The following is a 21,330-nucleotide window of genomic DNA, read 5'->3' on the forward strand; positions in this document are numbered from 1 at the left end:
GCGTATGTTTTAACGCTTTTAAAAATTTTTGATAATTGTGTATGAACCTGCTAGTACCGTCACTGGTGTTTGTAGTTAAAAAGTTCAATTTTGATTTTTATTTGGGCAAATTAACAGATCTCACAGAAAAAAAAGCTTTGATACTTAACATTTGAGTGCTACAACAGTATCAGTATACACAATGTATCTGCCCAGCATGCATAAACCATCCCAAATAAGGGAAATTATTCTAAAAAGGTGAATTTTCAGGGAGGAAACAAATAAATTAGTGGTCCATTAATCATTTTACAAAAACTGGAAATAGTTGCTGTACTGTTTTTGTTTGTTTGAGGTAACTATTTATTTATTTTACAAAAATATGCTCCTGCAGATATTCCAAAGATTATACAAAACCACACTTCACAAACTCACTTGGATCCTAAGAGCTACCAATTTTAAAATTACTGGAGGATTTAGTAAGAGTACACAAAGTCTTAAGAATCGACCAAAAAGTTCTACTTTGGCAGTTACTTACTAGTAAAACAAAACTTTAGACGCTTAATAATACAAATACATATTTTCCCCGCACATAAAAAGACACATATTACGAAGATCAATCATTAAACAAAATTCATTTTGATAAAATTTGCTACAAACTGGACATTAATGGTGCAGTTGTCGTAGTGACCTCCGGCCATAGCTGTGGTCTGCTCGGTCATCGGCCCGACTGACTGGATTCCTACTCCTTTGCCTCAATCGGGAAGGACCTTGCTGCCAGGCCTCCACAGCCTGTGGGAGGTTCCACTTGAGGAGGTTGACGTAGAAATCTTCCAGTTTCTGAGCTTGGAGGATGACGTGTTCATCATCCTGTGGAAGACAATCAGAAATGGCCAAGAACTAAATATGAATGGATCGGACAAATTGGGGAGTCAGGTCGGCATAGCAAAGTACTTTCCTCGCCTTCCACCACTTGGACCTGGGTTCGAATCCCGCCTGGGCCAATATGTGGATTGGGTTTTCAGTCACTGCCTGATTCCGTGGGTTTTTCCCAGAATATCCTTCTGGGGTTTTCCTCCCACCTCTAAAACTGTTATTTCTTCTCATTGTCTTCTCTTTACAGGTTTCTTCAGGCTTGCGAGCTACAGTGCCTAGGGTGCTTTTGAGGCATCCTTGGTTTCAGTACCATAAATTAAATTAATAATAACAAGTCTCATGACATTTTTCGCTTGTTCATTTTTCATATGTGAACACACAATGGATGAGCTGAAAATGCATTTTTCATGTGAGGCTGTTTCCGAATTACTCGGCTACTGCTTGAAATGACACACGCGCCTATGGAAGCGGATACAGCCACTTCCCATAGCCCTGTGTGTTATTCCCAGCATAGCCAAGTATTTCCAACGCGGCCTAAGTCAGAATCCAATCTCACAAAGCTGCTTATTACATAAATCTTCTCACCACCAAAAAATATTTGCTTAGCAATAACCGTTTACCAGCAAAAGTTCATGTAAATTAATATGGCTCATCAATGGTTCCCCACTGCTTTATACTTAGCACGTGAAATTCCTAAGCAATCTTCTACTAAGCAGGAACGGCTTAGCAAAACAATGTTGTGACAAATTACCTCATAATATTGCTTAGCATTAGTGAAGAGTAAGCGGACATCGTCGAGGAATTCCTGCTGTTTGTCGTATTCCTCGCAGCTACATCGGTCCTTCAACATGTGAAGGTCTACAGGATTGGCAATGACCTCTTCATAGTCTGGCGCCTGAATAAAGGGCAAAATATGGCTTTATGTTATATAGCGGATAGTCAAGAAGCAACACACAAATTGTGCCAATTTACTGGACACTGAATTGTGTCTGAAAAACAATTCCAGAGCAACGGTTACGTCTGTAATCGCCATATTTGCATGCACATGGTCGAAACTGTTGACAACATTTTGTCAAACAATGGGACATTTGGGAGATATAGTTTCAGTAATGAAGTATGTTTTATAAGATTTGAGGCTTTGCATGGTGGGGTATCGGTATCGTTTCGGTTTGCGGTAACACCATGTGGTAATAACTACTGCTTAGGAGATATTAGTTCTGAAAAGAACTTGTCCTGCTTATTATCAACTTTGCTGACGATGACTAGAGCAGGCTAGTGCAGGCTAGTCGAAACGTTGAGACCAAAGACAAGTTCGTTTAGAACTTACAGCAGGACTGTTCTTAACAGAACCAAAAAAAAACTACCTAGCAAAGTTGATAATAAGCAGTAGTTATTACTAGAAGTATGTTTTCTTACGTCTGCTGGATCCGGCATGGTACGGAACGGACCACTATCCCTGTATCTCAACATCTTGCCAATGATGTCTTCAGCAATCTGAGAAAAGGTTTCAAGAAATCATTTTAGTGAAAAGTAAACTTTATCAATTCGCATTCAGTGTTTTTGCTTTATTTACATTCAGTAACAATGAATGCAGCCGTGACTGTTTTTGTGATGGAGTTGTGACTGACTTATGATCGACCTTGCGGTTGACTTGTGATCATCTTGTGATCTACTTGTGACTGACCTATGATTGTCTTGTTATCTACTTGTGATCGTCCTGTAATCGTCCTGTAATCTACCTGTGATTGACTTGTGATTGACTTGTAATCGTCCTGTGATCTACTTGTGATTGTCTGATGATTGACTTGTGACTGACTTGTGACTGTCTTGTGATTGTCTTGTTATCTACTTGTGACTGCCTCATTACCTTGCAAGTGAAGACAATCTTAGTTTTCTTAGCAGCAGCTTTCGCCTCCTCTTGTGCTTTCCTCTTCTTTGTCAATCGTTGCTTCTTCTTCTTTGCCAGAGCTTCCTTCTTAGCTTTCTGCTCCGCCCGCTTGGACCGTGAGGAGCGAGCGGGGTTCAGACATGAGGCACACACCCAGCGACCTCTGAAATTAAGGTCAAATTAGAAGACAAAGAGGTCATTTAAGATTTAAATATTTATATATGTGAAGCAAAGGGACAAAAAATGCGAGAAGTCACAAACATGTTTCACAGGCACGATGAGCAGGGGTAATAATGTAAAGCGTTATGAACTAAGAAAAAAATCCATATATGGGCTCCAAGTGCAAACAAAAGAGGGCGTTTTTTTTACAGCTTTTGAAATCAGCGTGGACGGGACACACAGCGTGTGCATACTGTTCTGGTTCAGTGCCAAGTACGCAGGACTTCCTGAATGTGCCAAAACTATATTAGCCACAGCATCTTTGCATGCGCGTAAGGCGTCGTCGGCACGAATGCATTCAAATTTCTCTTTAGATAGTCTCCCAGACTAATCCCCGCCCCCCCATAACTTTGGATCATTTGAAATACGCAGTGGATGGGAACCAGTCTAGGTCACCCCAACTCTCCTTTTCTGGCCATTGATTGGGTACTTGTGCACGAAGTCCATAAGTGCCCATTATTATTATTATTATTTTTTTTAAAGTCTGAAGTCATTTGTCGCCAAAGGGTTGTCATATTACCATTCTTCAGGATTTACAGGTAACAGTTTCTATATTGTTCCTGCAACCTTTTTTTGGCCAAAATCTTTACTTATATAATCTACAGGTGTATTACGTTACACATTTTGAAAGAATTTTGATGATCACTGAATTTTAAACTGAATTATTCTTACCTGGGGAAGTTGCGCATAGGTGGTTCATGGCAGTCCTTGTGATAGGCCAGCGGGCATTCAGCACACAGTACCAACTCACCAGCCTCCGAGCAAACCGTGCATATGTCTTCATGCTCAATCACATCATTGGATTCTGAGTCTTCAGAATCAGAATCAGCATCATCATCCTCATCATCAGATGAACTCTAGAAGGCAATATTAAGAGAAATCTTATTACTCCCTATAGGTCTCTCTCAAAGACGGTTATGTCTGTAGGAGAACTGCGACTGCGTATTTTACACAATCAAGCACGCATTGTTGACATTTTCCAAACATGCGCCTGTTGCACGAAGAGTGTTCGATGCGTGTTTTGCAAGTTGACGCTCAAAATGCTGATGCACGTGGCTGGTCTGTAGGGAATGACGTCATTTGAGAGAGACCTATTCAAGCATTTGTGAGCCGTCAACACAAAATGAAATTCTATTAGGATATAGGTGATCCGATGCGGGATTAGGTGATCCCATGAGAACATCTAGATTCATTTGGAGATGAGCCAAGTACATCGACATGGGAGCTGAGGACCCTAATGCGGGATAGGGAAGAGTGGAGGGCGGAGACCAAGTCCCGAGAATGTGTAGGCTAGGCTGCATCCTCACAATCGCATCTTATCGCATCGCAGATTAATTTACACACCAGTTTTCATCGGTTGCTATGTGTTACCAATCAGCACTCCAGACTCAAGAACCGTTGAGTTTCAAGAACATAAGTCTGGGAGCTAGATAAGCCGATGTATTAAACAATTCCAAGATGTCTACGCCCATCTCTAGTTTTTTTCTACTGTACTCAACTACATCCTTGTTTGAATGCTGCACGACCTCATGCACTTTCAGCATCACAGTATCGGACTCTAATTTTCAAGATGGATGATTTTCAGAAAAGAATTATGTCAAATATCAGTTTCTTTATTTTCTTTTTGTTGGCTCACCTCTGATTCGTCGGAGTCATCCATGCCTTTGTAGCTACGATTCCGTGCGTTTCTCCTTGTAGATGGCTGCAACAAAGTACAAAAGCTCACAATTCATGCTTTGATTTGTCATAATCTTTAAGTTTCAAAATTCTTCATCGGATGTTTCAATCGATTTAAAAATTAATACAAGGCTTACAATATTTTTAAAAATCTGTTTTTAACCAGGTTTACAGAAGAGTCCCTTTTTGAGAGAACACATCACAACTAAACAACGCTCACAAGAGTTTCAAAATTTGGATTGGACGAAAAAACCTCCGGGAATCTCTTAGGAAATATTCTGTAATCTTGGGAAATATTCTAAAATATATCTGTCAAGTACTGACCGCGCAAGCAGGGCACTTCCAATCCCCCTTAGGTACAGTGACGAGCGCTGGCCGTAGACAGAACAGATGAAACGGCTGGTTGCATTCATCACACAGCAGCAGCTGATCCTCGTCACCTTTACGACGGCAGATCTTACACTTGGCATTCTCGGAGGATTTCTCCCAGCGCACGCACGCCTCGTAGACGCTCAGGAGCAGGTGTAAGCGCGACAGTGTGGGGGCGCTCTCCACCGCTTCAATCCACTTGGCTACCTTCTCTGGAATGCCCGGCTCATCCTCTGCAAAACAGAAACAATTAGTATAGATGAATCCGTGAATAAATTGTGATCATTGTACACTTGCGACGCCCCCTTCAATGGCGAGAACATTGTGCATACTATTGTACAAAGCAACTGCCCAGTGACGGATTATCCGAACAATAGCTAGCACAATGCTTTCGCCATTGAAGGGGGCCTTCAAGACAGACAAAATAGCATTCCTGGATTGGTCTATATCTTCAAGAGTGAGGATGCTTGAACAATGCAATTTAGGGGAAACACACACACTGGAAGTATCAGCTTTATTGAAACAATAATCCAATCCAGTAATTTTACTTCAATCAAAAATTGAAAGACTGTAAAAGTTTAATTTTGTAAATAATAACAACCTGTCTCCCAGGGCTTATTATATTTGTTTAAATGGTTTAGAATTCAAAACTAGAATTTGTATCATACTTGTAAAACAAGTGCATCCTACGAAATCAGTAACGCACTTTTGCCATGTAACCTCAATCCTCCGAATTCCTCCACTTTGGCAAAGAGGATTTTGAAGGATTCAGGGCGATTAGGGTTAAAGAAAAAAATCACTAAATGTAAAGAATGCTGCATCCTGACACCACTTTTTTTCATTATATATTACTTTATGAAGGTCAGTCATTGCAAAAATGTTGAAAAGACATGAATTTGGGACTGAGAAACATTTCCAATTTTGTTAGAAAATACTTTGAAAATGCACTCAACTCGCCTTAGACTTTGTACACAACCAAAGAAGCGCCTGGATACTACATTCTTTTTCACATAATTTTGTATAATTTCTATTTGTCCTACCTTCCTGATCACTGTCTTCGTCTCGATCCTCATCTTTGTTGTCATCTTCCGAGGGTTTAGATTTGGGTTTGGGAGGGGCCATGATGCCTTGAAGGAACTTGGGATTGACGCCTGCCTGGCTCTCAATAATTAATCCTCCCTGAGAAAAAACAACAAACAAATAAAACCTCTTAAAAAACCACTATTTCAGATTGGGGAGTGTGGCCTTATGGTTAGGGTTCATTACTCACCACCAGAGTCAGGGGTTCGAATCCAGCTGCTGGCCACATGTTATGTCCTTGGGCAAGCCACTTTACCCCCACTAGCCTCTCCCCATCCAGGAATATAAGTGAGTACCGACATTAGCTGGGGAGTAACCTCCGATGGACCAGCATCCCGTCCAGGGGGAATAGAAATATTCTCAGTCAAATCAAGCCACTGAAACCACAGATAAACGCCGGCCTGATGGGCCACATTGGCTTGTGACAGACTTTATATTTTACTTTACCATTTCAGATTGGCATTCTAGAGTTGTAAGTTTGGTTGGGTGGGACTCGAACCCACAACCTCCTGCTTATGAATAGAAGAGGTCTTGAGCTCACTGGGGTTGGTTGGTTGGTTGGTCGGTTTAATTATATTTTTGTCCTCATCTGTTGACTACTTTGGCATGTTTCTTACCAGATCCTTGAGCTTTGTCGCGTTCTTGACTCGTTCCTCCCACTTGCCTGCATTCACCACCCCTCCTAGGTTGCCCTGCTGGATGTGACTCTCTATGTCTAACAAGTCTTCCCTCAGTGACTGTAAGAGTTCCTTTGGACCGTCCGATTCCCTCAACTCTGGACCAGATCTGTAGGCGGGGAGGGAGATGAGATTATCCAAATTCTTCCAGGACATCGTACAAATGCTCAAGTAATGGAAAAGCAATTCCATTTCGATCCGACGTGAATGAGTAGAGACTCTTAATGCTTCACTTTTAATACATACCTGCAAAAATCAGCACTTTCGTTCTGGCTGTGCACTGTGGTAAGATATGGGTTATATGGCGGCTACCTATTGCGACTTTACATGCCTTCGCCTCACCCAATTCCCGATTTAGCTTCTGCTGCGAGATTAGCCAACACTAAATTTATTTATTTATTTATTTTACTGTTAAAGTAAAATTTTAAATTATCATTTCATAGATCTCCAAAAGATCTAGGTGAGAGTTTTACCTTTACATGAATTTTGACTGAAATTCAAGCAGCTTCTTAGAGTGTTTTTTACTTTTGCTACCTGTAGCAGACAAATTCTTCCAAGGTCAAGTATATTTGAACACACATACCTCCTGGACAGGTTGATAGTCTTGGAAATGTCCTGGTAACGCTTCTTGACCTCGACATAGAGGGCGCTCTCTCTGATGCCCTGGTTATCCAGGGCCTCCATCAGGGTGTCTAGTTCCTTGGCGCTCTCGTACTGGAACCAAAGATTCTGCCCAACCTTGGGAAAACTGTCACGAAAGTAAGAAAAAAAGTAACTAACTGTTATGTCATGTCTCAAAATGTTATGTCATGTCAAAAAAAGGTCATACCATATTACACTATGTCACTAAGTGTCACTCGATTTCCCTAAATGTGACACATTGCTAATTAGAAAGATATAATGCTCCTAAAGGTCAGACCACGGCCATGTCACCATATGCCACTAATTGTCACTCAAGTTCCCAAACTGTGACACAATGACACTTAATGTGGTCCCCATGTCCATAAATGTCACACGTTACAAAATGTCAAACTGTCAGCAAATGCACACTATAACTGAATGTCACATCATGTTTAATATGTCACTCTGTTTCCTTGAACGTCACCCAAGGGCGGATCCAGGGGGGGGCCAAAGGGGGCCATGGCCCCCCCCAAAACGAAACCAATTTTTTTTTTTTTTATGTGACATCGCAATAAAGGCAGGCAATGAGTACACCACCATCTTTTCCTCAAAAAAACATTGGTTAAAGTGGTCAGAAATTGCCTCAGATCGCACCACAGAACATCTAGAATCCAAAAAATTTTCGGGGCCCTTAAGCGGGCCCCGAACCCCACGCCGTAATTTTTTTACCCACTTTTTTGGGGGACCAAAATTTTTTTTGGCCCCCCCCCCCAAAATTGTGTTCTGGATCCGCCCTTGACGTCACCCTACGTCTAGAAAAAAAGTAACAACTAAAAAGAACCAATTTTCACCCTTGCCCTCGTATAGGCCATTGACTTTACAAGCAAAATGTTCAAATATTGGAGTGTTTTAGAGCAAAAGTACTAGCTTTTCTTACGTCTTTTCTGTGCCGTTGTTGTCGTCACGTCCTCCTCCGTTTCCCTTGCCGTCTCTCTTGGCACTATAGGTGATGGTGGATTCTACCCAGCCCTTCTCAATGAACAGACCGGGGGTGACGCTTGAGAAGACCCAGTAACGACTGTGATTACGATCGGTGCCGATGGGGACTTGGCGTAGGGCTAGCTTAGCTTGCTGTATGCCATCCTGGGGAAAGGGGGGGGGGGGAGAGGATGCATTTAAATTGGTAAACAAGAATAAACTGGCAACCTGAGAATAAAACAAAAATAAACTGGCAACCTGAGAATAAAACAAAAATAAACTGGCAACCTGAGAATAAAACAAAATGTTATTAATGCGGTGGAGAGGGTTCGCTATTTTTCACTCGGCAGGAGCCCCCTGTGATAATTGAATTCAATTCATTGTAACATTTATTTCAATGATGCCGTTCTTTACAGTATGTACAAACACGTATATAAATAACATAAGGAGTACAATAATATGATATTTAATGTGTACAGAGTGGAGTGATTAATAACAAAGTAGCAAATTAAATGACAACATTTAGGTATAAGGTTAAGCAGAACGCTTTTGTGTCCTTACCTGTGGTCAGACAAACATACAACCAAGATACATACAACCAAGATATATTCACAAGATTACAAGGAATACTTACTTCAAATTTCTTCTCAAAGATTTCTTGAGCTCTCATTCTTTTGTATTCTTCCTCTCCTTTAATTCTCCTGCAAAAGATGATCATGCAATATCTTAGAATTTTTACATTTTTACGTCACCAGTGACTGTTGTTGTCATTTCTGAATTTCTGGAGCCGTTAGTGGTTCGTCTCCTGGCTAGATGTTGATTTTTAAATTTGTTTTCTTCGGTTATCATTTGTTATTGATATGATCATTAACAATTGTAAAGAGATGCACACAATGTCTTACTTTTCTCGTTCAATTTTCTCTTGTTCTTCTCTCTCAGCTTTAGTCTTAGCTGCTAGAAGACGTCTTCTCTTGACGACTGATGCCAAGTCAAGATTCTCTTCGGTCTCATTGGTTGAGTCCGTCTCCTCCTTGTTCTCCTTCACATCTTTCTTCTTACGTCCTTTCTTCTCTTTGGGTTTTTCATCTGGTTTGACCTCTGAGCCTTCAAAATAAGTAATAGATACACCAATTTTAGGCACTAATCTCCAACTTGTTCACATCATTCTCTGTTAATTCATTTAGTCCTGCTGGATTTGCTTGAAAGAGGGTCTATTGCCGACCATGTAGGTGTAATTTGTTTCAAAGCAAAATTAGCTGCAGATTGAGGTTTTCATCAGAGATTGCTGATAGGTAAGCATGTACATGCTCAAGATGGGAAAAAACGGAGCAAATGTGAACAATCTCAGAAACCTGAAAGCTTTTATACCTTCCCCATTCTGTGTAGCGCCAGCCGCCTCTGCCTTCAATCTTAGCTCTTCCTCCCGTTGTAGCCTCTCCGCCTCCCGTTGTTCCTTCAGTTTCTGTTTCTCTTCTTTGATCTTCTCATTCTTCTCTTTGAGTGTTTGGATCTTGTCTCTCCTGAAACGAGATGAAACAAAAATGTTGGCTTAAAATTCAAGCTTCTCAAAAAGTCAGACTCCTTTCGTTGGAAATAAATCATAAATTGAGTTCAAATTAAACCCTTTAGCACCAATCATCATGATCATCATCATGACTGCTCCTCACAACACCACTAGTTTCTTCCGACTACAGTCACATCTTGTGGATGCCAGATGAAGAGCCTGTGAAAACATGTACTCTCATTGTTTGAGGGGATGGTAGATAAAGAGCAGGGCATCTCACAACTTATTGCAAACATCTTCACAGCCTCCTTGGGGATGAGGACAGTGTGCTGTAACCAAGACAATTCATCAACCTGGCCAGTGACTGTAGCATCACTATTAAATTTGATCTGCCCATCTCTGTGTTAGCAGTGCCATAACATTTCAGTCTGAGGATTACAACAGTCAAGAACTAACCACAATCGAGCAGCGACTTTCTGCTTGTTATCCATGAAGTCTTGGACAGCGTAGGAGGCCAGGATGCGATGGCACATGAAGACTAGTAACTCAAGCTTCTCCTGAGGCTCCAACTCAAAGAACTCGCTGGTCTCCAGTAACTCCACCACTTCCTGAGGCTGAATCAGGAAAAAGAAATGTAGGTCTTCAAAAAATGTGTTCAAAGTTGAACAAAGAAATTGACTGGAGCGAGGTTTGAACCTGTGACCTCCATATTGCCATTTCTGTGCTCCACCAACTGAGCTATCCAGCCCTATGTTGGCAGTTCCCCTGTTGGTAACTCAGTTGGTAGACCACCGACCCCGAAATCCGGAGGTCGCATGTTCAAAACCCGCTCCAAACAATTTTTTTTTGTTCAACTTTGAAGAAAGTATTATAATGCACCTAGTCAGTTTCCCTTTGTGGTTTTTTTAAAAATTAAAAAAAATGGAAAGAGGAAGACTGTGACCAATAAAATTTACCAGGCTTCCGTTCACGAAACTGAGCAGAAATCGGCTCAAACCAGTTGCAAGTAACACGTATCGAATTAAATTTTGGGTAGAAACCAGCCGAAGCAGATCCGTTAAGCACAGAAATAATAGTGTTTTCATCACACTTACCACTTCATCGTCATTGATGAAGTCATCGCTGCCACTGCTGCTACTCTGATCGTCATTGTCCTGGTCATCGTGACGAAGACTGAGACGGAGAAGTTCTGAGGCTGTGTGCATGTTGACGGGAATCTGCGACAGGGACATGCTCAGCTCTTTGTAGTCCTGAAGGCAACCAAAACAGAGGAATTAATGCTGTGTATATTTCAATTTCCCCAATTGCATCAAGTGTCAGAGATTAAACTGGCCTTGGCAAAAAAATCTGAATTTGGACCTTGGGTCCGAGCTGCCAAAGCGTAGCGCAGTGCAGTGCAGTGCAGCGCATCAACGTGGGACCCAGTGAATTGTTTTCCATGTCATAGGTTAGTATTTCACCTTTTTTCCAACCGGAAAAAGATCTGATCAGCGTTGGTCTAGGTGTTTTACACTTGTGCAATATTTTTCGTGCCGTTTTCATCTACTTTTCATTGACTTTTTGGGGAAATTATAATGAAAAAAAAAAAGATTTTGTGAAAAAATCGTTAAATAATCATTTTTGTGGGATCATTAAAAAATCTGAAATTTCATTGGAAAAGTAAAAAAAAATCTGATTTCAGATTAAAATCTGAAAAGTTTCATCTCTGAAGTGTCAATATGAAACTACTTTTGATTTTCATTTTCAAATGATATCCAATTTACCTCAGCGATTTTATCCTGCAGCAAAGTCTTGAGCAGAATGACGAGGACACGAGATAAGTAGGCGAAACCCTCCCTGCCTCCAGCTAAGGCCCTAGTCAGGCAATCTGTGAATGTAGACAGGAAACAGCAACAGGTGAAATACTAGAGATTCAAATGGTCTTAGTGAAGTAAATAATGCGTGTTCATAGTCTTTGCACACAACCACAGAAGTGGTGTCTGGATACTTCTTCTTCTTCTTGCGTATGGAACCAAAACAAAGAGGTAGTTAGATCTCTGGCTGCTTGCTGAGAAGCTGAGAAGTCTGGATACTACATTCTTTCCTTCAACGTAAACTGCCACACCTTGTGTGAAAAATTAATTTAGAGAGAATCTGAGGCAATGTTTAGAACTTACCAGCAGTGACCGGGTAAGGGTCATTGGGCATGAGCAGACCGCAGTAACAGTTGAGGAACTCCACCACCATTGCGACATCACCGAAGAGGGTGTTAGGGAGACCGTCTGGCATGGGTACCGGCTTGGGTGTCGGAAGGGACTTCAGTTTAAGATCCTGGTCTTCGAATCGCTGGAAAGCATGATCAGAGGAAAGGGTAAAGATTGAGTACCAATTTGAATACTTGAAGGAATGGGTGCAAAACAAGAATAGCTAATCAAATTAGGTTTTGCCCTTCACCGACGTTTTAACACTGTATACTCAGTATACTTAAGAATAGCTAAGCAATGTGAACGCTGGTCTCAGACCAATTAGATCAATGGGGTCTAGAAGTAATCAAGTCAAAGTTTTGGGCCAAGTTAAGACATAACCTTAACCTCGACAGATTTACTAGGAACCTTCCTCACTCCTGCAAATTCTAACACCATATGGTAAACTGTACACCCAAACTGTTGGACTCTGATTATGGTGGTATGCCTGACCCCATGTAAAGCATAATCAGTTTACTAGTGCAGAACTCATCCAAACAGATTCCAACAAACCCTGGTGTTGGAGTTGGTGTCGGATGGGGATTGTTAGAGTTAAACACATCTGCTTCACAAGTGACAGTCAGTAAGTTAGTCTGTCAGGGAGATAGGTACAAAGATGGCTATTTTTTTCACCTTGGCCTGTTCCAGTCTCATCTTGCGTTCCTCCTCCATCTTCTTCTGTCTCTCCTCGTCTCGTTGTTTCTTCTTCTCTTCTCGTTTCTGCATCATCAACTCCTTCCGTTCCTCTGGTGTCATGGTTTTCCTGTAATCATGACACAGACTCTCATAAAACAAACTACTCTGTTTAATGGACGACATTCAGGTATCTCATCACTCAGTTTTTAAGTACACATGGAAAGTGATTTGAACACTTTTTAAAGTTCTGAGGTTCTCGTTTAAGCCCCAACCCCAAAAAGGTGTTCTCTAAGCACCATGCCAAATGCAACAAAGGGCAATTTGGCTGAAATAAAAACCCTGCAACAAATTGCACCAGTCAATTCTGTTGCATTGTGCAGTGAACCCAGTGCATACCAGCCTTGGCACCAAGCAGTTACCCTGCTAAATGCAACCAAATGTAGCAGTGGATTCTGTTGTATCGTCTTGGCACTATGAGCATTTACCCTGCTAAATGCAACAAGATACAACAAGCATGGGGACTTGAGTTGCTGTTAAATTCAACAGAATGCAACAACTGTTAACCTTTGTTGCTTTCTGTTGCATTTAGTATGGTTGGCTAAACTCACCACTTGAGTTTCATCTTGTACTCCTCATACTTGGCAGTTACTTCGTCTTTGATTTCTGGTTTCAAGTTCTTGATCTGTTTATCGTTCAGCTCCTTGACTGCTTTGCTCATCATCTTGTTGTACAATGCTGTGTCCTTGATCTTCTTGGCACGGATTAATCTGCAAGGAAAGTTTCTAGACATTTGTTACCTGTCACAACCAAAATGAGCTTCAAAGTCAGAGGTTTGAAGAAAAATGGAGAAAATTGTAAGGAAAGAATTCACGCTTTACAAGATTTATACAGCATTTTAATGGCATAAATGCATATTTTTAATGACATAAGTATGAAGTGATAAGTGAGGAAATCAGCTCATCCATGGGAAAGACGCATGCCTCATCATGGCTTAACTTCATGGCTTTTCTAAGCAAAAAATTATTTAAACACAGAAAAATGCTTAGCAGGAACCAGTTACCAGCCGCCACACTATGCAGTGTCTATTGTTTATAACTGGTTCCCTTCTAATTTTTTGCTTAAATACATTTGCTAAGTTATATCTTTTGCTTAGCGATCTTACTTGGTAATGATGGGTGGTTGCCGAGGGCTCTGAGGCGTGCTTAGTTTATAGCGGACCTGAGAATCAGGAGTCTTAGACTTCTTCCCGGCAAGGTCAAAGAGGGTCATCTGCTTCAGTGATTTCTGAAAATGAAAAATGGAAAAGAAAGTAAATGCAGACAGGGATTTTATCACCTTTTTCTGGCAACCAAACTGATTGAAAATGGAAATTATGTCTCATAAATGGAAGTTAAAGGTCCATATTCTCTTTTCCATTTGAAAGGTTCCTTAAACTCTCATATTCTTTAAAATCAACAATGAATAAACATCGAACTAGCCGAGTAATCAGGATCCATTGACGATGTGTGCTGATGATAAAAACACCGCTGCCTGTGGAGTAAATCTAGTACCAACAGGAACAGAATTCAAATATTCTACCCACCTTAGACTTGGGCGTTTTAACTGGCGAGACTTTCCCCTTTTTCTGTGGTGTCTTCTTAGGAGTGGCTTTCTTAGCCGGTGATTTCTTCGGAGTACCCTTCTTTGGCGTCTTGACTGGCGACTTAGTGGTCTTTTCCTTTGTTCCAGTTTTAGTTTTCTTAACTGGAGATTTTGCAGTCTTCCTTTGTTGCATGGCCTTCTTTGGAGTTCCTGTCAGGGATTTCTTTGCAACTTTTGTGACAGCCTTTTTCCCTTTTTCTTTCTTGATCTGTGCGAGGGTTTTGGTCTTTGATTTGGGGGATGTGGTCTTATTGTTCTTGGCTTGTTTGGAAGGAGTCTTCTTAGGAGTGACTTTGAATTCATCTTCTGATGGAGAGTTGCCCTGGAGCATCTTGAAGTGATCCGTTAGCTTCTTCTTTGAGGGTGTCTTACGACTGATCTTGGAGACTATTTCTTGAATTGTGTCAACATCAATGACTTCCTCTTCTGAAGAGCTCTTCTTGATTGGTGTTTTCCGGACCTTCTTAACTTTCCCCTTGTCGTCTTTGACAGGCTTAGACTTCTGGATGGTTTTCTTCTTGTCCTTAGTCTTACCAGAACTCTCTTTCTTCTTTGCAGCTGCTCCTTCCTTCTTCGGCTTTTTCAAAGTCGTTTTGCTCAGAGATTTTCTAGCCTTAGGGGATTCCTTCCTAGAGGTGGCAGCTTTTTTTGGCGACCGTTTTGGAGAGTTCTTGTGCGATGATTTTCCGATGGGGGAACTGTAGGTGTGGTCCATGCGAACCTTCTCTGGACTTGACATTTGGTTAGGATCCTCAGAGTCGCTCTTGAATCCCGACTTGGTCTTGAAACTCATGTCAAGAGTTGCCTGCTTCATCTTGGGAGAGCCGAGAGCCACAAACTGGTCCGACAGTTTCCGTTTCTTGGAGGATTTGGAGATCTGGTTCTCTGCCGGTCGTTTTTGGGCTTTGGGCGTTTCATAGGTGGTCTAAATGCGACAAAAATATGCAGATTATAGATAGAATACAGAAAAGATTTATAAACGTCAGGGAGTAATTTCATAGCACTGCTAAGGGCCTGGGACAATTTCCTTGCAAGTTTCGGGTAGAATCATTCACTTTGTCTTGAAGTAGCTCTGCATTTGTCTCGGACATGTTGCGGGGAAATTTTCATTAGCAACTGCTTGACTCACCAAAACTGATAACACTATTGCGGGAAGATTGCGGGGGAAGTTGTTTAGAATCCTGCAACTGTCCGGAACTCGTCCCAGATATGAATTGAGACGGGAAGGAGGTGCAAAATATTTAGCACAGAAAATATCTGCTTAGCCAAAACAGGATCCATGCAATGAGATGACTTGTAAAATGTTCCCAGCACATTTTTACTATGCACATACCCGTGCTTAGCAATAATATTAACCCAATAAAATCCACTAACCTTGTAAGGGCTGAGGCTGATATCTTCATACTTATTGACGAGGTTGAATTTGCTGAAGAGATCTTCAGAGACGACCCAGGGGGAGTTGATGGAGGAGCCTGTCTGGATGGCATTGGCTCGGATGAAGAGTTTGATGAGATCACAGGAGGGCAGAGGAACGGTGTGACTAGGAGAAATGAGGCAAGGGAGACATCTTGAGACCATGAAAGGCTGGATTAATATTGCAAAATTTACAAGTATTCTTTGAGTTGATACGAGCAGCCCCTTCAATTATGACAATAAAATGGAAATTTGGCAAGTTTGAAATATATAACGGCATTATCATTTCTTGAGTTGCAAAAGAAAATCTACACTGGTTCTTCTCAGAACCACTTGAACAAAATTATCTCATGGTAAAAATTTTCTAATTTCTTATCGCACTTTTCGAAAAAACCTTCAAGTTTTTGCCTCCCTCTTGCAGTTACATGTACATTAAATACAAATGACCCTGAAAATCCATACAAGAATGAGGTCGATGAAAACGGCCAATTAATTCATAAATATATTATTCACGAAAAATAAGGAGAAAAAGCTGGCTGATAATGCAACTTACATAAGTTCATGGCCTGGTATTGAACTGATGATTTTGTCTTCATCGCTCAGTCGGATAGTATACCTGAAATTCTGAAGTGGACGGTAAAGGCAATTATGTTAGACGTGTGCAGGAGGTTTATGAGCTCAAGTCCAAGCAAAGTTCCCTCACAAGTCCAAGGGATGGAGAAGGGTATGTCCAAGGAACAGAATTAAGGACGTGGAAGTAACATCTGAATAAACCCTGAGCCTATCTTCGGGGGCACGTGTGGTCTAGCGGTGGAGCGGTGGAGCACAGGATTCGTGATCAAGAGGTTGTGTGTTCGAGCCCCGCCGTGGCCATGCGTGTTGTGCCCTTGAGTAAGGAACTTTACCTCAATTACTCCTCTCAACCCAGGTGTTAAATGGGTACCGGCATTATTCAATGCTGGGAAGGTAACAGACTCGCTGTGGAGGAGGTGTGGCGATCCCCCCACAGCAGCATATGAGTCTGGCCCAATCGCTTATGAAAGAGAGATGGGCACTCCGTTCCTGGGAACACAGGTTCGTCCCCTTTACCTTTTTACCTATCTTTAAAAATGCTTTCCAGCAGAAAACTGTTTTTTTTTCAAGCCTGCCTATGAACTTGTAGAACGCTATGGTCCAGTGGTTACGGTGTTTGACTCATGTAGGAATGTACGTGGGTTCGAACCCTACCAGTAACATATTGTTTGTGCCCTTGGGTAAGGCACTTAATTACAATTGCCTCTCTCCACCCAGGAGTATAAATGGGTACCTGTGAGGGTTGAGGACCCATTGAGCGCTGATATCGGATCCCGCTTGGTCCCATGGCCTGATGAACGGGGGAATAATTGTAAAGCGCTTTGAGATTGTTGATACGATGGAAAGCGCTATTTAAGCACAATTATTATTATTATAATTACCTTATTATTGATCTTCTTGCTAGGTTTCCCAGGAGTTCTACTTCCATCCTCAACGTGATTCTCCTTGTCGCTAGAAGGTGAACTTCCCTCTTTCATCTGCACAAGGAAAAAATAATGACATTCAGTTGAACTTCAACGTCTCAAAATACCCAAGAAGTTTTGGCCTTAGACTGGATTGTAGATTGTGTTTTCTCTGCCGTGTATCCAGGTTCCCAACCGCTGATGTCAGGAACCAGATCTAGATTTAGGGATCGAGTTCCCGTAACCAACTATAAAACTAATTTACATGTAGTAACTTCTCCGATAATAAAAAAGAAAGGTTTTAAATGTCATTTGTGGGAAATTTTCCAACCAGGCTACATTGAAAAATAAAACAGACGTCACATTTATGACACTCGAAAAAGTTTGATTTTTTACCATCAAGCTATAAGACTCACAGTAATTGTACACACATAAATTGCTGCATTGACGCACTGATGTTGGAGTGTTGTTGCGCGGACCTTTATGAGCAATCTGAACAGACACTTCCAAGATTTGAATTTTTGGGTTGGGTTTCATTAAACGTGTACCCCTGTTTTTTAAAATCTGATCTGGTATTCAGTTCCCTTACGACCTGTAAATGCACACCCCTAATCATAACAGACTCCATCTGTACTTTAGCTTGCCATGTACATGCATGGTTCAATTGTACAAACCAGTTATCTTGCTACGGACAAACACGGGGTGAACAAATACTAATAACAAAAATGCAATATTATTATTGTTAGTAGTATTGAGGCACCATGATGGAATGAAAGTGAGGCTGACACCAAATAAAAATTATCTTTTACTGCTGTTACTAAGAGTTAATTGAAGTAGTCAAGGCTTGCCTGTACAGCCTCTTTTTCAAGGGGTCTATTCCATTCAGTGTTACAGGGGTGAGATCAGGTAAAAAAATTAAACATCTATGAAATTGTCAGCAGGGGATCTGGGGTCGATAACATACGTTCATATTTATTGTATTTTGTTTTAACACCTTCAGACTAAAACCTCAGGAATTCCAGATTTTGAAAGGGATTTTTTTTAATCCTGACTAATATCATTCCTGCTGTTAGTAACGTGTCAAGATGCAAGAGTTGATTGTTATGGAGGTCATTACATGAGTGAGGAAAGATTGCTTCATGGCATGAGTGAGGAAAGATTGTTTCATGCAAATGAGTGTACCTGTGACTGTGCCAAAGAATCAGGAATCGTTATGGCAGTCCACTACAAACACACATCAAAGAAAAAACAAAGACAATATGACAAACTACACAGATTACTAAATTTTCTAACAAAAAATATCAATTTAACCCCCCTCCCCCCCAAAAAAGGGAAATTGCAGGGGTGAGATTGTCAATTTCAAAAAATCTGAAAATTGGATGAAAGGTCTGCAAGGTGCATTTCTTTCTATACAGATGTCTTTCTCTCAGATTCAAAAAGTCTGATCTCAAACAAAAATCTGAAAAATCTCATGCTTGAAAGTGAAAACAGAGATGTACGTCCACCAAAATTTAAAACTAGATATTCAAAATTGTATTTTCCAAAAATTACATAGGTATGATTTTGTTGCTCATCAGAATCTCTTCGCGTGATTTGTCAGTTATACCACAAGCCAATCAGAATGTTTCTCAGTTATCTAATTTGCATGAATAATCCATGTTAGCCAATCAAATGTGAGCTGTCTTACAACCTTACAAATTAGAAATTTATGAATGAAAGGATGTCAGTGATTGGCTCTTACCTCATCAGATGATGACTGGGTGATCTTCAGGACCTTCCCCCTAATTCTGAGAATAAAAATAAAACAGAAAATCTTTACTGGTTTGTCACAGTAGTTTGGCAGTTTTTCTTCTTTTAATTTTCTCTGCAGATATAAATGCCTGAATGCAAGGGTTGAGGAATGATATTTCACACAACAATCAGCCTTTCATAGGCTTTCACGTATTTGATCCTATAAAAAAAATCATATCTGACATTGAAACTTTTACTAATATTTCACTTTCCTTGTTATAAGGAAAGTTTTGAAATTTGGAGATTTGCACAGTGGCTGAAAAAAACAAACAATTTCCCAGTTACATTTTGCCTTTCAGTTGTACTTTCAGCTCCACCGTTTCTCCGACTTCAAAGTGATTCTGCAGATACGCCTTGACCTCGTTAACGAGAGTATCCAATGGGGTGGCACCTGTGAAGAAATTAATGAATATTCATGAAGATGTGATTTAATTAGCATATTTAACAGTTTGCAAATGAGTGGACAATACTGTTCCCTAAAAAAAAAGCTAAGTTAAGATTGTTGAGATTAAACCAAAGAAGTTAATAAGGTTTAGAGATTTTATCAGATGAGGAAGGACAGTCTACTCATAATATTCTATTTCATAATTTAGATAAACTTTGTTGATCTTGTGTTGAGTTAATGAAAAAGAGTTGGCAGAATAATAAAAACACAGTTTCTCTTCTGGGCTTGTTGAAAAAAAGAAGGAGGCGGTTATTTTTTCCCCTCCAGATGGCGGATGTTCCAAGATGGCAGGTAGATCCTTTCATTTTCTTGACTCTTTTCCGGATACAAAATTGTGTCCAAAGGAGCCATTACCCTCTCAACATAGCTACCACTATGTTGGAAACAAATAAAAAGACAATATATTGATAATATATTTGCAAAATAAATAACAAATGTATAAATAAACAAAATTAAAAGGTGGTGGGATGGAAAAAAAGTGGGGATGAGAAACTGTTTTTTTTACTTGGCCTTATTTACCCCCCCCCAAAAAAAAACAGCCCAAAAATCGAGTTTGTGACTTACTGTGGTGAACCAGTTCCAGCACAGTCCTCTCGAGCCGGATGGGAAATTCATCTTCCAACTGCTCGCGTGCACTGACCTCTGACCTACACGCTTCCTGATAGGAGAGACCACTCACTCCTGTGCACTGGCAAGTCCATATCGGCTGACGATAAAACTCTAGACGCTTCTCATATTCACTGTGCACATTGCGAATTAAGGAATTTCTAGTATATATATATTTTTATCCCCCCAAAATTTAGAATATTCTTCTTTTATTATTTTTTTTTTTGACTACAACATTTCATAATTACATAATATTCTGATTGTGGCTCTGGAGCATTGGAGCCACGGAGGTGGTTTTTTTAATAGGGTCTAGGGAAATAGGCCTAAAGTCCGAAATTGTGAGATGGTCTGATTCCCATCTCGTGAATATGAAGTCACAACATGCACAACGACAATGTTGACAAGGAGCAAGACTAAGATTTGTCACTGTAAACATTTCTAAGCTGCTAACTTAGTCCCCAAAACAGTCACTGCGCGCATAAAAAGTGCCTATCTGGCAAAACTTTGTTTATACAAAGAAAGTTTTGTTATAGTGGCAGCAATGTCTACATAAAACATGTATGTAGTTGGACCATGTTGGACAATCAGACAATAGGCCCCTAGTCATGCTAGTCAATAATTTCCACAATCATTAGTTTTCCCCCGAAATTTAACTGTCAAATTCCCCTTTATAATCGCCAGATATATACGATTGAATATTATCAAAATGATGCTTAAATACTAGTGCGTAAAATAATGCCAAATTGATGGGGATTTAGGCCCTCGATGCTTTTACAAAATAGGCTAAGTATTTGTGAAAAAAAAAATAGAGGCGGCATGTTTTGTGTGTGGGCTCGGGATTTGTCAATTTTTACATGGGAGCCGCCATCTTGCTTTCGACTCGATCACTCCGGCATTTTTTTTCTCGAGAAAACACAAAGGATACTCTTTGCTTTTGCAGACTTCGTTGGTGAATGAAACTTTGAAGATGGCTTCAGAGTATCTCTCTATCCTGTCCTGCGTCCTCGGAATGTAAACTTTTCGGCCTAAAAGAGGCATTTTTGGTCAAACTATGAGCGGTCGCCAGTCCTGCGGTGCGGGGTTTGAAATCTGGCGCGAACAAAATGGTATGTCTCAAATAACCCCTTGCTTCATAGTGGAACATTCTACTAAATATTCATGATTTGAGTTTTAATTAGATAAATAAACTCAAATATATAACTTTGTTGGTCCCCATATGAAATTAACCTACGTTAA

General features: G+C 40.5%; 1 protein-coding gene across 2 annotated transcripts; it reads right to left on the reverse strand.

The window, feature by feature from the left end:
• Positions 1-136: 136 nt before the first annotated feature.
• LOC119725719 (tyrosine-protein kinase BAZ1B-like) lies at positions 137-21,224 on the reverse strand. 2 transcript variants are annotated; one of them, XM_038197262.1, is made up of 30 exons: positions 21,020-21,224; positions 20,053-20,228; positions 19,329-19,434; positions 18,994-19,039; positions 18,435-18,476; positions 17,232-17,327; positions 16,331-16,401; positions 15,739-15,904; positions 14,306-15,289; positions 13,886-14,007; positions 13,332-13,490; positions 12,721-12,850; positions 12,022-12,190; positions 11,629-11,732; positions 10,960-11,115; positions 10,322-10,479; positions 9,730-9,881; positions 9,264-9,465; positions 8,996-9,062; positions 8,321-8,526; positions 7,346-7,510; positions 6,703-6,871; positions 6,046-6,184; positions 4,961-5,238; positions 4,596-4,661; positions 3,632-3,816; positions 2,720-2,903; positions 2,269-2,346; positions 1,604-1,747; positions 137-846 (listed from the first exon to the last, which is right to left on the reverse strand). In XM_038197262.1, exons 1-30 carry the CDS (start codon positions 21,130-21,132, stop codon positions 643-645), a joined length of 5,037 nt encoding a protein of 1,678 aa, XP_038053190.1. In that variant the 5' UTR covers positions 21,133-21,224; the 3' UTR covers positions 137-642. The 2 variants fall into 2 exon arrangements, with proteins under 2 accessions (XP_038053190.1, XP_038053191.1); XM_038197263.1 differs by lacking the exon at positions 18,435-18,476 and having other exon boundaries at positions 21,020-21,212.
• Positions 21,225-21,330: the final 106 nt, after the last annotated feature.

The sequence above is a fragment of the Patiria miniata genome, unplaced genomic scaffold, assembly GCF_015706575.1.
Source record: "Patiria miniata isolate m_02_andy unplaced genomic scaffold, ASM1570657v1 HiC_scaffold_19, whole genome shotgun sequence".
NCBI lineage: Eukaryota > Metazoa > Echinodermata > Asteroidea > Valvatida > Asterinidae > Patiria > Patiria miniata.

Coding starts and splice junctions, on each gene's coding strand:
- LOC119725719 (XM_038197262.1), bottom strand. CDS start 21,132: ATGCCTCTTTTAGGCCGAAAAGTTTACATTCCGAGGACGCAGGACAGG. Junction 19,435..20,052: donor GCTGGAACTGGTTCACCACA/GTAAGTCACAAA, acceptor ATTTCTTCACAG/GTGCCACCCCATTGGATACT. Junction 11,733..12,021: donor CCCTTACCCGGTCACTGCTG/GTAAGTTCTAAA, acceptor CTACATTCACAG/ATTGCCTGACTAGGGCCTTA.